This window comes from Grus americana, chromosome 3 (genome assembly GCF_028858705.1).
Source record: "Grus americana isolate bGruAme1 chromosome 3, bGruAme1.mat, whole genome shotgun sequence".
NCBI classification, from domain to species: domain Eukaryota; kingdom Metazoa; phylum Chordata; class Aves; order Gruiformes; family Gruidae; genus Grus; species Grus americana.
In genome coordinates, this window is record NC_072854.1 from 10,944,929 (window position 1) to 10,963,064 (window position 18,136).

The window sequence follows — 18,136 nt, forward strand, 5'->3', positions numbered from 1 at the left end:
TCTCATAAATTCCATATTTGTCCCAAAGCCTGAATCCAGGCGGTTAAAACAGTACTGCAATGTTACTGCGAGAAGTCTAGAATGAAATGTTGAAGACATGGGCATTGGTGAAAGTACTTATCAGTGGTATGTTTATACCCAGTTAGATTTACTTAAAAGCATGTGTGGTTATCACAGTAATTGTCTTTGTCATAACGATTGCTGTAATTATTGTGATCGCATCTGTTATTGCCCAGCTGTAGTTGGGGATAGGTTTTATTCAGTTGACACTGTGTAATTAGGGTCTTTTTATTTCTTCTTCAGTTGGCAGTTCTGCAAGTAGTAGTGCCACAAGGAGAGATTCTCTATCTACTAGCTCTGACTTGTACAAAAGATCTAGTAGCAGCCTAGCACCCATAGGGCAGCCATTTTACAATAGTCTGGGATTTTCCTCCTCTCCAAGTCCAATAGGCATGCCTCTGCCAAGCCAAACGCCAGGACATTCACTTACGCCACCGCCATCACTTTCATCACATGGATCCTCATCCAGTTTGCATTTAGGTAAAAAAAACAAAAACAAAAAACCAAAAAAACACTTTTTGTTTGTATGTGTGTATGTATTTCTATGTGTAAAATATATGTTGCGTAAGAGATGTCACATTACCTTTGCTGTTAAACAGTTTTGTAAGGAAGAGGGGCCATTCCTGAAAGGTGAAGAGCATGCTGAAATGCTCATTGATTTGACAGTGGAGGGCACTCAGCTTTTTGCAGTATCGGGCCAACAACTGATTTTTCTTCCCTTGCAGAAGCCCGATAGAGAGCCCTGTAAGACTTATTGGTCCTTTTTGTATTGTTTCTGCAGTATGACAAGCAAAGGTGCATTATTTTTGTTTCTACTTCAGTGTATTACCACTTTAAGGACATTTTAAGATGATGTTGTGTTTAACAGTGAAGTGACTTTCACTACTGCCCCTTACCATGATAAAGTAGGAAAGTGAGCAAAGCTTTTGATGTAAAATGTATTGAAAGGTGATTTTTTGAATCAGTGAGCCTACTTACCTCATGGCCCAGATGCTTTGCCAGGAAGACAATAGTTCATCACCAGGCTGTTGGAAAAAAGAAAATGCATTTGTGAAAGAAGTAGCAAAGGCTCTGTCAGTGATGGCTCTCTGTATTTTTTAAGGAATGATGATAGTAGTCTTTTAGAAAATTTTTGAGCTAGTTAGATGACATGGGAGCTCAAAGTTAAAAAAAAAAAAAAACAAAACTATAAAATAAAAAATCTAAAGAAACCCCACCACAGCCTACAGTTTATTTAGAAGAGAATGCCTCTAAACTGAGGTTACTTGATAAACTTTCCATTTTTTTGCTGCAAATATTTGTGGCCACTTAATTTTGGATTCTAAAATTATACAATGAAACTGGATATAATTTCAAGATTGAGTTGCCTGTTGTTCCAGTAACTTTTCGGTACACAGTTTTGTGCATGTAATAGGCAACCTAATCCCCTGTACTTCTGCTAGTGCAAATAAATCAGGAAAAAATTTAAAAGTGCCTACCAAAATGTACACTTTAAATGAGAAATGTGTGATTTGTATGACAAGGTTAAAAGTAATTTAAATATATTACATTTACAGTTCAGTATCCCCTTCACGGTTAAGTGCTGAATACCCGAAGTAAAACTGGGCAAGGGGATGTTTCAGCACGTTTTATTTTTTTTACTTACCTTTTTTCCTTTTTCAGGTCTACAAAGTGCACCTTTGGGCTGAGACCAAGCATGGAAAGTTTCAGCCCAAATGGAGGCTTTTGAGAAAGTTCTGAACATCTGACAATGGGGTTATCATGGAAATCTTTTTCTTTCTTTCTTTTCAAAGTACTCTCACAATAGTTTTCATATTACTGAAAACTATACTTAAACCAAATTTTGGAAGGCATTATCTAAAATTAAAATGATTGAAAGTCTTGTGTTGTTTCACATTTGAGAAAATAAGCTGCGATCAGTGTAGAAGACTACCTTTATCAGCAGAAATTGTTAAATACTGATTTTAATCCTTTTTGGACTGTTTGGCAGTGTGAACTAAGCATATTAGTTTGTTAAAATCATGTACTAGCTCAGTGTGTAAAGGCCAGAATGTACAGTTGTACTCTGAAAACTGACACAACCTTGTTGGCTTCCATGTGTATGTACTGCCTCTTCATCTTCAAATGAAGTGGACCTTGATTATGGGTAAACTTTTTGTTACCTTACCAAATCAATCTGAAGTTTGGAAATTGAGGTCTTCTGGATTTTTGCTTTCACAAAAATGCAGGAATTTTTTTAGCATTTCCTGCACTCTGCCTTGTGTCATATCTTTGCGCAGTTACATCCACGGTGCACTGTCACAAAAAGTTGAAGGCTGTTTCTGCAGTTAATTGTCTGTACTGTTAAATTTATTCTGGTGTGTTCATCAGCCAGTCTTGGAAGCATTTGTTCTGTTTTCACATATAAAAAAGGCAAAGCTTTTTCACCAAATGAGAAGTTATACCTGAAATCAAACAGGGAGTATATTTTAAGAAGGGTACGATTATCACATAGTCACTTTTCAGAGTAGAACAACATTGTAAGTTCATGTCTGCATGCAGTTTCCATTGGTATTCTGATAATGCCTGTCAAATGCAGCTTTCCCTCCACCTTCAAAACTTGTTGTCCTGCCTGCTTAGATCAACAGGTTCAGCTAAGTTTAACTCCTGTTCTAAAATGGGCATCAAAGTCGATTGCTCCTGTTTCAGCCACCAGAACACTAGAGCACAATACTGGGAAAGGGTGCATGGTTTTATAACCCCTTTGTCAGACACTGCTGCAATTTGTAGCTTAAAAGACCAGTTTCCCTTTTACAAGAAATTCGTGATACTTTACTGTTTTATCTCTTCTCACAACTTTTATCCAACATCCTAAAATAGGAATGTGCTAATCACTTTTTTCTAGTGTCAGTTTTCCTGTATTTGAAGGGATTTGTCAGTTGTCTGTAACTGCTTCTTTACTGTAATTAGTTGGAGCAGTAAGGTCATGAATTTGAACTACCCTTTCACTCCCAGGGACAAAAAACTGCAAGAGGAAGTATTTTTCCTGTGTTATAAAAAGTCATTTTAGATTGGTGGTGCTTACTCTGTTTGATGGTACATTGCAGCATTTTAAGGGTTTGGTGTAGAGTAGGGTTTTTAAAATCTGGGCTTTTGGAGGTAATTATTTTCTGTTCATTGCAAGCCAAGCTTGTTAGTAGTTTAGATTGATGTTTTATCTTTAGAAGTGGTCATTTTGGGTAAGAGTAAAGGCCCCCCTTGGTGAGACAGTATGGGGAACTTTGCATTGCCTCTGCTGTGCACCTACTCTGTAGGGCTTCGGTAAACCAGGCATAAGCATCACTTACATTGATTCATAAAATATACATTATATATATGCATATATGTGTAATTCTATTTTCCATATAAAGATAAAATTTTTTAGCTGAGGATGAGATGAAGCTACTTTTTTACAGATTAACAAAATACTTTGTAGAAATCAAATTTAAAGTTTATGTATTTTACTAGAAAAATCATATTGCTGACTGATTTAAACAGCAGTTACTATGCAGTAAATCTGTTTTATGTCTTGGTTAGAAACAATTGAATGAATACTTTGGTAATAAGTACTAACAGACTAACACCATCAAAATAAATGTGCCTAGATCTAGTTTTTAATATTTTTTCATGTTCTCTTTTAACATGGATAGCATATTTACTGTAAGGAGTTAGTAATTTAACATGCTTGTGTCCTTGAAGCTTAGTAAGGCTCTGTTTTAGATGGTCTGTATCCCCTTTATACATCTGTGCCTCTTCTTCCCTATGGGCTAGCCACAGGGACTTAGGTTCAATTAAATTGTAAAACAACTTAATATTATTCATTGCATTGTTTTACGAGATCAGAAGTGATAGCTAAGTGATTAGCTGAAGAACGAACTGCACACTTTATTCCCCAATGGTTTGTAATTGTGTGGTTGTAGCGATTCCTGATAACAGTCTTTTAAAATTTCAGTGTTTACAGAAATGCTTAGATGCTTTATTCAGTAGCATATGTTCCCCAAATAATTTATAAGACCTAGACTGTTACCTTTCTAGTTTGGAATTGGAATCTGCAAAACAAGTATCCTGAGTTCTTAAAGAGCACAGGGATGCAGTAGGCTAACCAGGAGAATTTGGGTAACTAAAATTCAGATTTCAGTTTTCCATTTCTAAGCTGTTCACACTCCTTAATGTCCACACTAATGCTTTGGTGATTTTGGACTGAGAAGGTAATGAGTACAATATTTAAGGAAATAGGCCATTGTAGCAAGAGTACATCTGCATATAATAAGTACCTATGACAATATGCTTTCACTTGGTTATTTTTTACTGGTTTTCAAATCTGCAAAGTTGCCACTGAGCTATAACACTGCTGCTGTAATAGAAGGTTATATGAGAAGAAAAGCTAATTGCCTATTAAATTACTGTTTTTATAATAGTGTCCAGGGTTTTACAAGGGTAAGCTTTCTGTGTGCTTTTGAAGTGCGACAGGTTCTTCTAGGCGCTATGGATATGTTTTTCAGCCTTCCTGTATTATGATCCTGCTTAACATGATTGTCTTCAGTAGTTTCACAGGCTAGACAGGAGTCTCCCAGTTGCAGCGTAGTTGTTTTACAACTCTTAAAAAAGGGATGGTTCCCAAATTAAACTGAAGAAAGACTTGATAATCCTGAGTGTGAAATGTATATGTGCAGTTGTACTGCACATATATAGCATATTTGTTAAAAGCTACCATTCTTAATTTCTGTTTTAATTGCAGATAACTTGTCACATTAAATTTATACTTAGATGAAGGCTCGGATTAAAAAAAAAAACACCCAAAACTGAAACAGTTCCTGAGTCACATGTGTAATTCCATGGCTCTGTATGCTAATCAGAGCCATGCAGTTTGTGAGCATATAATCAAAACTACCCTATTTAGTCCTCTAGCACAGAATTGAGCGTGTGATCAGTGGAGCAATAGAGATGCTCCAACCGGAAAGTAGCCTATAAGACTTCCTTTTAAACGGGCTTTGCTGCCCTCTCGTGGCATTAAATAGTGTTACTACACAGCATTTACAGGGAAGCTAGGATTTCGTTCATATGTTTAAATAATCTAGATGAGAAATACCATAATTTCAGGTGCATAACTTTTTGTTCTTTAGAGGGCAGTTCCTAGAAGAGACATGACTGTAGAGCATCACTCTGCACACTGCTTCACTTGCAGAATGTAGGGTTTCTTTTTTTCTTTTTGTCTATTAGTATCATGTCACTGTCAGCTCTTTGCTGGAAATGGTGATTGTCAATGGAAACTAAAAATGATAGTTAAAAAACCCTTGATTTTTCTGACTGTAAAGAATTAAGAGGCTTTAATTTAAAAGAAAACTTAGTGGTTTTTAAAAGGTATTGTGGGGCATAAAGTATTTACTGATTCTTACAACTGAATTTTGAAAACTAATTGTAAAAAGTACTAATTATTTCTATTTTAGGACATAATCCTATACAGTGCAATAAATGTGATGCTTGATATGTCTTTCAGAGCACTAACATCTCAGATTCTGGTATTACAATTTGACCTTTTGAAAAAGATAATTTACTGTTAATACCAGCCCACTGTAACACTGTTGTTGCCTGGCCTTATAAATATATGGAACCAAAAGGCAGCTTGGCTGGGGCACTGTCAGCTGATTTCTTTTTTTTTTTTTTTAATTAATTTTGTAATAGAGCACCATTCAAACAGCACATACTGCAATTTAAAACAAATTCAAATGTAGATATTTCTTCTGTTGACTTTGAAAGGGCTTTCAGTTAATATGTCGCTTTCGGTAATTTGTAGGGAAACTGAAAATACCTTCATTTTCCAAGTCATACTCGATAACTTTAGGTTGGTGTTTTTGGTGAGGTTTTTTTTAGTAGCATTGAGGTTTCTAGGTGGGAATTGTCTTTGAATATTTCTGCTTGTAGTATAGTAGCAGTATTCCTTTTAAAATCATACTGTAGTTGGGAGGGATGCTTTGTTTGCATGCTTATTATGATAATTGCAGCCTGTTGTGGAGGGGAGAGAGGCCTACTGGAGGAGTTCAGAGTGACATAAACTGATTAAAGAGTAATATATATGTGAGGAGAAATTCACAGGACTGTGAGATGATGATAGCTGTAGGTGGAATCACTGGCAAAAGGAGCAGGACTTAAACATAGGAAGGCAATTCAGTTCTTAGAAGGTAAGGAAAGATGAAGTGTAGTGAGAGTGATGAATGTTTTTGCAGCAAGGAAAGGACTTAATGTTTCTAAAAGAAACTTCAGTTTGATATCTCTTTAATGGTTTTAGAATTAAGTACAGCATTCTTAGTTACCTGGTTTGAAATTTGACCTATTTAGTGCTTACAAGAGGTACCAGATTGAAAGCCTGGGATGCTGAAGTCATCAAATATCCTACAGAACAGGTACAGCACGACAAGAGTCATGCCTCCCCGGAAATGCCCTTTTATACTTTTAAGTTGGAAAGGTACCTCAGTAGGGACTGAAGGGTAGTTCAGATTTCATGGTCTATTTTGAAACAATTGGCTAACTTCGAGACTACTAACAAGGATGTAAGTCAGTATTACTTGTGAAGTGGAAATCTGTCCACTCAGCTAAGGCCCACCCAATTCTAAAGTTTCTGTAAGTCTGAGTGGGTGCTCACTTTACCTGCTTCATTATATTCTTCTAATGACATTTCTTTTCCTGGTGCCCTTCACATAAAACAAAAACGAGGAGGAGAATGATTTTATTTATTGGAAGATAAAGCTATCTAACTCTTCCAGCCATAATGAGGTAAATATAAAGACAACGCTGTTGATTTCTTTGGCTCCAGGGTGTATCCGTAGTTCTAGTAGACTTACTGTTTTGCTATTGCTTATTTTTTCCTCGTGGCTTCTACTGACAGAACTGCTTCCTTGTAGGAGGACTGACAAATGGTAGTGGTCGCTATATTTCTGCAGCACCTGGAGCCGAAGCAAAGTATCGCAGTGCAGCAAGTACCTCCAGTCTTTTTAGCTCCACCAGTCAGCTCTTCCCTCCTTCACGCCTTCGTTACAGTAGGTCTGATATTATGCCTTCTGGACGTAGTCGATTGCTGGAAGATTTCAGAAACAATCGTTTCCCTAATCTTCAACTAAGAGACCTTGTTGGACATATTGTTGAATTTTCCCAAGATCAGCATGGTTCTAGGTAATTATTATAGTAAAGCTAATAATAATATTTTACTACTTTGATATCGTTATATTAACATCAAACATTTGAATAAGCTGCTAGTCATTTGAATACAAACCATGCCATTAATTGGAGCACATGCTCTTACACTGACCTTTTTCTTCTCTAGGAAATTTCATTACAAAAGTAGTATAAATTTAGCTTCTCGTAGAAGTTCTCAGTGTAGAAATAGCCTCATAACTAGACTTGTAAACTCAAGTATTTAGGTATCAAAAAGATGTTGATTAAAAAACCAAAATATGTGGCATCTGGAATGTAAAACCATTTTTCAGCAATACATCATCAGGTACTTAGTTATTGTTATTCTTTTCATCTTTAATCCTTTTCAAACGAAAGTTTTTAAGTATAATTTTACTAAAATGTATCCCTTTATATGCAAAGGCGCTACTTTCATTTCAATAAGTTTTATAAAAATGTTGAATACTTTAGAATTTTGAGGTGTCTCATTGAAACAGTATTTGCGAGGTTTTCTGTTGTTTATGTAAAGCATAATGTACCTTTTTTTGCACTTAGATTTATACAGCAAAAGCTGGAGCGAGCTACTCCAGCTGAGCGCCAGATGGTATTTAATGAGATCCTGCAAGCAGCATATCAATTGATGACTGATGTGTTTGGAAACTATGTTATACAGAAGTTCTTTGAGGTAAGCATAACACGAAGTGTATGAACAGAAATGCGAATGAAATGCTGTAAAATCTGATTAAATTTAACTGGTTTTATTTTTTTCTTAACATCATAGCAGAACTCTACTGGACTCTTACTGCAGAACCCAAGTATATAACACTGCACACATGTTTTCTGTTCTGTATCCCCTGGTTTTTTTTCCTAACAGTCACAGTTTCTCTTTATACTGGTGGTGCATATGTTGGTGAACATTGGTGAATGTACAGTCTGCATGCTCAGGCTTTGCAGGCCTTTTAGCCTAGTTTACAGAGGCTTTCAGCAGATGATGGGGAACATAGAGATCTGAAAGATACAGTAACCAACAAAAAGTATCTTGGTAAAGAGTGGATCTGGAAAATGCTCTTGCACCCAAATAAATAGCTGTGTGAACTTCATCCGGTGCTGTGTATGAAGAATCTCACATAAAATGTATTGAGGTGGAAGAATTTTGAGGAAGGGATGTCATAAGATACATCCACTATTACTAAAACTAATATTTAAAACTGCTTTTGTTTTTGTTAGAAACTATGGGGTAAAAAAAAAAAAAGCCTTATCAAAGAATTACAAGATTTGACTTACTGTGTCTTGGAAAAGGTTATATGTAGGAAAGGTATCTAGCTTAGTGTGCTTTAAATTGCGGACCGTATCAAAGTATCTGGGTGGGTAGAAGGTGAAACTGGAAAAAGCTCGGTAAGATGGTTGCTGTCAACAGGAATGTGGTTTTTACTGAGTAATCTACAAAACAATGTGATCACTTTTTTTTTAAACTTGATATTCTTTTTTACAAATCAAAATATCTTCTGAAAAGCATAGCTGATGTATGGTACGTAAGATCATGATCTTGCTCAAGGGCCATCAATTGCTGTTTTTTCCGTAATGTTAGTTTGGATGGATCCATAGATAATCATTGTCAATTGGGTGTTTTCATCTTAATTCTGCAGAAGAGCTCTCAAGAAAAAAGTGCACTAGGCCTTAGGTGTAGTAAGGGACTTCGCCTTCCTACTTAAATATTGAACTAAGTTGTTTGAGCTTTCTTCAGTGGTGACTACACCTGGGTGACTACAGGTGTGGGGTTTAAGTTCTCAGCAGTGCTGTGTGAATGTTGCTGGTGCCACCCAGCTGATTGTCTAGATCACTTCTGTGTGGTCTCCTGTACTGTGCTGACTCAGGAGCTGGTGTGGGCATCTAGGAACAGGGTTATGTGTATTGTTACGAAGCTTGACTGGCTTCTCTGCTCAGTGTGGAGCAGCACAGAAGGTTGTGGTAGCACTGTGGAGGGAATAATATGGGCAGGAATTAGCTACTGCTGAAAATTGCTAGCTGAATTATACAGTGTGCAAAACCATTTTGATGTTGCTCTGCAAAGCCCAAGTATTTCTAGATTTTCCAAAGCGCCTGCAGTAAGAATGGTCCTTCAAGCCATGTGAAATTACCAAGAAGCTACTTCAGGGGTTGAAATCTCTCCCCACACCTGTTCCCTCCTGTTAGAGCTTGCTTACTGTATACAAGATGTAAGATATGCTGACCAGTATGGATTTGAGATATCAGAGAAAATCTGAATTAATACGTTATAGTAATCTGTAATTAATTTGCCTGGTATAATTTGTCTAAGGTTATTGCACTTAAATATTCCTTCAGACAGACAAATATAAACTACTTTGGTTTCTTCTGTTGTCTTTCAAGGTCATGCATTTGATAACAGGTATGTGACTGGAATGTGGAGTATTACAAAATGTTGCATTTAGAAAACAAAAGCTTCTGGTAAATATACCCACCAAAAATACACAGGGGAAAATCAACGCAGTAAACTTGTAATACATCTTGAAAGTACTTACTCTGACATGTAAATTCCAGCATGCTGCAATGTGTCTTCATTTGTTAACAGCATATTTATTTTCTTTTAGTTTGGAAGCCTGGATCAAAAGTTAGCCCTAGCAACACGCATACGTGGCCATGTTCTGCCGTTAGCCCTACAGATGTACGGTTGTCGTGTTATTCAGAAAGCACTTGAGTCAATCTCACCTGACCAGCAGGTAATTGTAAGTTAGAGCAATACTTTTTTAAAAATTTTATTTCTTTTTATTGCATCCATCTTTTTACTTGCTTAAATTGTTGATCATTCCCTTCATAATGAAACACCCTAGGGACTAAAATAGTTATTTAAATTAAAATGCTGAAGTACACAAGTAAGCTACTACTGAATATGAAGATTGGATTTTTCCCTTTGAGGGGGAAAAATAAATAAATCATTGTAAAGACAAGGATAATCTTTTTTTTTTTTTCCCCAGAATGAAATGGTGAAAGAGTTGGATGGTCATGTTCTGAAATGTGTGAAAGATCAAAATGGAAACCATGTTGTACAAAAATGTATTGAGTGTGTTCAACCTCAGTCACTTCAGTTCATCATTGACGCATTCAAAGGACAGGTAGTGTCAACAGTTCATTTCCTCTTCTTCAGGGTTGCTTTGATTTGCAGATAGTTTTCCATCATTTTCATATACAAGATAGTGTCTGACACTTTGCGGTCAGCTTGTTTTTGTCATCCTTTTTTATCCTACTTAAATGGAAGAGCTGTTGAAGAGACAGTTCACATGCTGTAAAAGATCAATCTATTGGAAATGCGGCTCTAAAAAGACCTTGTTGGGTATATTAGAAATACCAATAGTGGTATTTGCTCAAAGCCAGGCTTTCTGTTTGAGTTTTATGATATGCCATTTCAAATTTCCTTTGTAACTTTTAACATTGCCATTTTTGATGTAATAAAGTCTGCTCTCTAGCATATATTTTTCATTAAAATTTCTGTTTTCTTCTTCTGTTGCTAATGTTGCAAGTCTGTCTTTGTGTTTCCCAATTAATGTCTATCATTAAGGAAATACTTTGAAGAACTACACTAATCTGTTCCCTACATATGTGCTAGTGTTAAGTGAAGGGGGCTGGTATTTGTTTATTTAAGGTTGGGGGGTTTGTTTTGTTTCCCAAGAAAGTTATTAATACAAGATTGATATTGTGCTGCAGGCTAGAGAATATGCTGCAGCTAAATAAGATTTTAATACTCTGAGACAAATGTGTACTTTTATAGTCTCGAGAAGAATTGTAAAAATCTTACTAACTTGGCTGTGTTACTGAATTTTACTTTAATGGACGGCCAAATGTATTTATTAACAAAATCTACAATATACTTCTCTCACATTTTACACAACAGCAATACCGGAATTATTGTTATACATAGTAGTAAATGGCAAACCAAGGTTTCTAGGGTTGGGTCTTTATACAGCAAAAAGTATGTATGCGGTAGATAAGGTGCAGTTTCTAAACTGTGAATAGAGCCCCTTGACTGAAATATGACTCAGTTTATTTACTGGACATCCATCCTCAGCTCCAAGTAATTCTATATAAAAAATATTAGCTAATCTGAAGTGGTAAATGAAAAATACCACACTTTAGTCATGTCATGTAACAATATGTATCTTTTTCACCTGCCTGCACCGTTTGGATCTATGTCTAATCAGACAAGATTCTGTGTTCAGATCTGAGCAACGCTGACTCTTAAATCTTCTGAATTAATCCCTGAAACACAAACTTGGTTCCTGGAGAAGTAAGCAAAAGGAATAAGCAAGGTTTTGACTGTTCGTTTTGAATACTTATTTACAAACTTTGTAACAAGGAGCCTGTTGTATATGCTGGAATGTGAAATTAGTGAAAATCAGCCTCAATAATCGAACTTCTTTTTATAAATGTCAAAATCTTAACTTTGTATTTAATTTTCAAATTTTAAAAGGAACGCTTGAACAGTGAACAGTGCTTAACTAAGGGTCATACTTCCAGGCTTTTCTTGGCAGCTAAGTAGGCTAGAAGCATCGTAATGAAAAATTGGGTTCTTAGTTGTAGAATTACTGGAGTGCTTGACACACAAAAACCTACATTTTCATCTTTTCCTGACTTCTTCTGGAGATGGAATTCTGACATTAGCAGGCAAAACTTTTTTTTTTAATAGAAGTAGTTGGCATACTCAGTTTCACTTCGAGCACGGTAATGTTACTATATCTGTAAACCTCGGTTGGTTTAACTTCAGTTTGCAATCCTGTTTTAAGGTATTTGTACTTTCAACTCATCCATATGGTTGTAGAGTAATTCAGCGTATTCTGGAACACTGTACTGCTGAGCAGACTTTGCCAATCTTAGAAGAACTGCATCAACACACAGAACAGCTAGTGCAGGTTAGTGCGTATATTCATTTTTAAATGAGTTTTAGAGCTTTTTTGTTGTCATAATTTGTTCCTATTTCTTAGTTTAATAAATAGTTTAAATGCATTTGCCTCTTCTTAGTTTTGTAGACATTGATTTTTTGTTTTTCTTTCCTTCCATAGTTTTAATGAAAATGAATTTGGAAGTTGGGAGGCAAAGAAGATATAAAAGCCTTTCTTACACTTTTGACTGTAGCTTCGAATATACATTGTAAATGCCCAGAATTAGTATACTTTTTTAATTGCAAAGATTGCCCTCTTGTAGTTTATCTTGATTCATTCAGGTGTCCTTTAGATAACTTGTAATAATCTCTAAACACAAATACATTGTCAAAAATACACGTTACATATACTTACACGAAAAGGGCATCTTTTCTAAAAGGCGGCAAAAGACCTTTTACAACGTGATTTCCTCTTTTGGTCTCAGCCAAGCAAAATGAGTGCTACAAATGACTTTGAAATTGAATCAGTTTAAAATACTGGAAAGAACTCAGTGCTCAGTAGGAATTTCCACACATAAAAAGGCAAGAATTGCCTTTTGCTACATATTCACAGTCTAGTTTTTCAGCAGTTTCTTGTATAGACAAGTCTGTAGTTAAAACATAACTGTCTTGGGAAACCAAAGTTCAGGGAGATAGTACGGCTGTTAAAGAATGATGATCTTAATTTTGAGGACTTCTTTCTTTAAGAGGATAAAAGGTACTCTAGCAAAATGCTGTTTTTACAGATTATTTACATTTTTCATGTAAATTTGGTGGACCATTCAGTAATTCTTGATGCAATATTTCTTGCATCACTTTACTACTATAATGTTGACGTTATTGCATTTTTCCTTATATCCATGCAAGTAGTAATTTGAAAGTTTATAAAAATACATAAAAGCTGTATAGATTACTTGGTATGAACACAAAAGAAAATTGAAGTCATCTTATTTTCAGGATCAATACGGAAATTACGTTATTCAACATGTACTGGAGCACGGTCGTCCTGAAGACAAGAGTAAAATAGTTTCAGAAATAAGAGGAAAAGTTCTAGCTCTGAGTCAGCACAAATTTGCCAGGTATGGCATAGCCTTCTGAAGGTTCACTGACCTTTTAAAGTTGTCGTATTGGATTTATTTATTGTGTTACAAAAAGGATATGATAGGGTTTTTCTGTTGTGTAACTTGCTTCCTGAAATTTTATATTTCTACATGAATGGTAGTGGTGTTTTATACTAGATTTGGGAAAGGGAAAATGCTGTTATGTCGCAAAGCAAAGAAGATTCCATGGGTTTATGAGATGGTTTTTGTTCACCTTGTACAAGTGCAGGGAATAGGTTCCAAGCCTCCATGTGAGGATCCCCAGGGCCAGGTGAAAAGCTCTCCTAGAACTTTCCTGACGCACTGATGATGATGAGCTGGGACTTCCTGACTGTCTGTCTGTCCAGCCAAGCAATTTACAAGTATAAAAAGGCTAGCCTTTAAAAAGTGGTGATTCAGCCTGATAGGATTTTATGCATTAGGAAGTCTCCAAGACTGTTGCAGGAGTCCTGAACTGTTCTAAACTTGTAACCTAAAACTCATCCTTCTGTGCTGTTTGCTGAAATACAGATTACGTGCCTTTTGCTAAGGAAAACACGCCTCAGAATTTGTCCTGGATGATTTAGTGTGACTGACCTTGTCATCAACATTAAGTAGAAATGCACTGTGACATTATGGGGGCATTTGTTTTAAAAATTGATTGTATACAAACTAGCAAGTTTATCTGGATTTTATTTCTCTTTGCCTAAATAGAATAGTTCATAATCTTCTCCTTGGAACTTGCTTAATTTCTAAAGTACAAACTTAGGACCAGAATATCTGTCTTATAAGCATTGATGGGCCTTTCCAGCTTCTGAGATACCTGGAAGGTCAGAGACTTCCTCTACAAAAAGAAATATTTGACTGTTTCTGTGATCTAGGCATGCTTCTGAAAAGCGCCTTTATTCAAAAACAGGGAGCCTCATACCTGGCTTTCTCTGTTGTTAAAAAGGCCCACAGCCAAAATAGATGTACCAGAATACATCCGCAACATGAGGCCCAGTATATCTGTAGGTCCAGTGGAAAATCTCACCTACAAGATAATAAATATCAGAAATTACTTTTTTTTACAGGAGTAGGAATGTATAATCTTGTAACTTCCTCAGTCATTACAGACTAAAGATTTGGAAATCAGGACTTGATGTGTTTACAGTGCGCTCTTTAATGGTGTTAAGACACTTGAACTGTTCAGCTAAATTTGAAATTGCTACTTAATGTTACATCCTACGTCACAGAATGCATTTGTCTTATTTTTCAGCAATGTGGTAGAAAAATGCGTAACTCATGCTTCTCGTGCTGAAAGAGCTTTACTGATTGATGAGGTCTGTTGTCAGAATGATGGTCCTCACAGTGCCTTATACACCATGATGAAGGACCAGTATGCCAACTATGTTGTTCAGAAGATGATTGATATGGCTGAACCTGCTCAGCGGAAGATAATAATGCACAAGGTATATTTGTATATATTTTATTGATTCAGAAAATATTATCTATACTAATTTTTCTGCTAGAATAACTTTCCCTCCAGATGTAAAACTCACTAGTTCTGTAATCTAGAACTTAAGGTATAAACATTAAATTCATAAATTCAGTGGAGCTTGATAAAGCAAAATATGTTCGGGTCTCTGAGCACTGATCTAAAAATGTAAATCCACAGAAAAGTTTCAAAAGTTGGATTTCATATCCTCTCTTTGTGCCAGCTTTTCTGTGAAAATACTTCTAATATAAAAATGTAGTATCTGTCATCTTAGTTAATATAACTGAAGAAATACAGGTTTCTCTATTTGCTGGTTGCTGGTATAAATCCATTCTGCAGTTCCCCCAAAAGAGATTCCCACACTTCCTAACATACGGGCACATTTTCTACTTAAGAATATCCAGATGTGGACAAAAGTGCTATTCCCATAACTGCTTAGGCTATTTAATGCAAGGCCCGGTATATTCCTGCAGGAGCTCTGGGGCAGTCCTACAAAGGGCTGCCTCCCTTTTCCTGTGACAGGTACGTCAGTTGTTGGTGAGTCAAAATCACCAATTTTACATCTTTGCACAAACTGCCAAAATTTTGAAATATGGGCTTCTGACATTTTTAAGTGTAGTAACCTCTACTTAGAATTTTTGAGGGGGAAAACCAAAAATAATGGGTTTCTTCTTACAGATTCGACCCCACATCACAACTCTGCGTAAATATACCTATGGCAAGCACATTCTGGCCAAGTTGGAAAAGTATTACCTGAAGAACAGTGCTGATCTGGGGCCAATTGGTGGACCACCAAATGGGATGCTGTAAAAGACAAAAAGAAATGGAAGACAAATTGAATTGTGAATGATCAAAACATACAACTTAACTATAAATGTTCTGATTTTTTTAAATCTATTTATTGACTTTGTTCATCCATTTGTAAAATTTTTATTCTTGTGTATATTTTTGGGGAGTGAATTATTAAAAAAAAAAAAGAAAAAAATATCTCCAGCCCTGATCCGGAGACCTATCAGATTGGATGGCTGGCAAAGCACAGAATGCCTGTATATGATGTAATTGTATCAAAATAGCTGTCACATATTTTGTAAATTTTTACCTTGTAAAGTCACTGAAATAGTTTTTAAAGGGAAAAAGTACAGTATTCTTTTAATACACTGGCTTGCAATCTGGTAGGTCTACCCAGCATCATAGCACAACAGGTTTATAGAGTTGTATATAGAATTAATCCTTATTTTTCCCTTTTGTGTGAAGTCTTTTATACCAGATTAAAATTGATCAGCTGCATAAACATTATTTAACATGTTGAAAAGTTAAGTTGTATTTTGGTGGTTCACAACATACTCTCCAAATAACAAACAGGGCACAGCAAATTAAAGTAGGGAATAACAAAACAATGGAAACTTTAAAAGACTCACTTTCATCACTTGCTGTGGATACAGGTTTGTTTTTTTTTTAAATGGTGCCCTAAGGTTTTTCTCTAGCGATGTATTAAAAATAAAAGTGCTGTATATACTTATATATTTAATTGTTGTACAAGGTAGAGGGATTCAAATGATGGTGGTGCTTCCACTCGGTAAAGTACGCGGTTGGAAGAGGAGCGAACCCTGTATTAACTTTACAGTCAGTTTTACAACGCAGGAAGAGTAGAGATTTGTATTTTTTTATTTTGCATATAGACTTGTAAGGATTTGAAAGTGTTGAGCATTTATTTTGCTTTCTCATTGTAGATGCAAAAAATAGGTATTGATGAAGAGAAAAGGGGCCATTGAAAAGTAAACTTGATAGCTCAACATTTAAGCATGGTTGATTAAATATTCAGATAGCTTTTTTGCTTCCTATAAATATATGCATTGTATACGTGTAGTTAATAGGTGTAAGTTTACAGTTTGAAAACAAATCTCTCGTTTCGATGTTTATTACAAGCCTTGCTAATTTAGTAGTGATGCTTACCTTGGTTGTACAGATGTACATTTGTAAACCTTCATGCTGTAAATGTAATTTGTTTTACCCCTTTTTGGGACAAAAATTTGCATTTTAGTGTATATTCATATCCCCATTCCCTTTTCTCCCCCTGGCATATAGTGTTGTATAATGTAAATTTATTTCAGCAAATCAAGAGTGATTTTTTTAAATTCTATCTTTATATGGTTTCAGAAATATGAACCGGCTTTCTTTTTATCTATTGTGAGAAACATTATGTTTTGTTTATAACATAGCTGTCGATTCTGTTAATATGGACACTTTGGAAAATCAGTCTGTTCAAATTTTAAGTCGGGATAATAAGCATAGTAAGAAATGGACTGAAATATTTGGTTATCACAGAAACCAATGCTTCTTCCATCTTAATAAATGTGGCATGATTTTTTTGTACAGAAGAGTACTGTATTTTTGAATAGCCTTCTCCCAGCGTAAAGCAAATATGTATGATACTGTCAATTTTTTTCTCTGGACATATGACATTGTAACAGTAACATAAAGATGATGTACATTTACAAGCGGCCTTATGTACATTTCCCAATGATCTTTTTAAGGCAGAATTGTGACCATATGTGTATAATTAAAATCCTTTTTAATCCTTTGCCTATGGAAGTATTTTGGAAAAAGCTTACTTTGTATATTCAGTTTCTGAAAGATAAAGAAAGTGCTTTGTATGTTGTTGAAGTAAGTATTTTGTGTAAAACATTCATTTGGATGGCTTAACCTAAAGTTTTGATCAACAAGATAGTTTGAAAGCAATGTCTTGAGCATTGATCAAATAAAAGGCTGTTATGGTAGGGGTCCGATCACGAGGAAGGAAAATAGTGGTGGTATAAACTTGTGTAAGGAATTCTCTCGTATTACTGTTTATGTCAAGTTTACATAAGTCTTATTAAAGCGTACTTCTGAGGCGTTACTTTTTTTTAATGGTAGCATTAAGTCCTTAATAGGCAAATGGGAAAGTTTGTTCTGGCCTGCTTCCAGATTCTGGATTTGTCATTTAGTGCCTGCATTAAGTGATGTAGTAGGCCTAATTATTTTCAGTAAGCACAGTTCTAATTGCCAAGTAGTTTTTTTGCATGGCAGAGAGCAAGCCCTGTCATTGGAGCCAGAGCTTTCCCATCATCACACAAAGGATGACTTTTGAGCCACTTCCTTGGACACATGAGTTCTCCTCAGTGACTATTTCTACCCTGTGTACAAATGTCGTGTGTTATTGCACACAGCTGACGTTCTCTTCAGCATGTGAGACAGTAAGTTAGGCTTTCGGGGATGTCCAGGCGGAAACTTATAATGTCCCAGTACTTTGTCCCTGTAGCACTCATGCCATGGTTGAATTTAAACAGTCCTATAACTGTCATCCCTAGATCTTTCAGTATCTGGAACATAATCTTCCACTTGCTCTCCTAAAATCGTTTTGCACAA

At 35.8% G+C, this 18,136-nt stretch overlaps 1 protein-coding gene across 13 annotated transcripts in view; it reads left to right on the top strand.

Annotated features, from left to right (window-relative positions):
• PUM2 (pumilio RNA binding family member 2) overlaps positions 1 to 17,323 on the top strand; it is a 67,840-nt gene extending 50,517 nt beyond the window's left edge. For 6 of the 13 annotated variants that reach the window (XM_054818970.1, XM_054818974.1, XM_054818978.1 and 3 more), the window contains 9 exons: positions 304 to 540; positions 6,978 to 7,245; positions 7,801 to 7,930; positions 9,855 to 9,989; positions 10,239 to 10,376; positions 12,042 to 12,167; positions 13,133 to 13,254; positions 14,513 to 14,705; positions 15,410 to 17,323. In XM_054818970.1, coding sequence (XP_054674945.1) covers positions 304 to 540; positions 6,978 to 7,245; positions 7,801 to 7,930; positions 9,855 to 9,989; positions 10,239 to 10,376; positions 12,042 to 12,167; positions 13,133 to 13,254; positions 14,513 to 14,705; positions 15,410 to 15,541 — 1,481 coding nt within the window. In that variant the 3' untranslated portion in view covers positions 15,542 to 17,323. Of the gene's footprint in view, positions 1 to 303; positions 541 to 6,977; positions 7,246 to 7,800; positions 7,931 to 9,854; positions 9,990 to 10,238; positions 10,377 to 12,041; positions 12,168 to 12,317; positions 12,406 to 13,132; positions 13,255 to 14,512; positions 14,706 to 15,409 lie in introns of those variants that run through there. The other 7 variants (XM_054818977.1, XM_054818975.1, XM_054818976.1 and 4 more) reach the window with 4 other exon arrangements.
• The last annotated feature ends 813 nt before the right edge of the window (positions 17,324 to 18,136 follow it).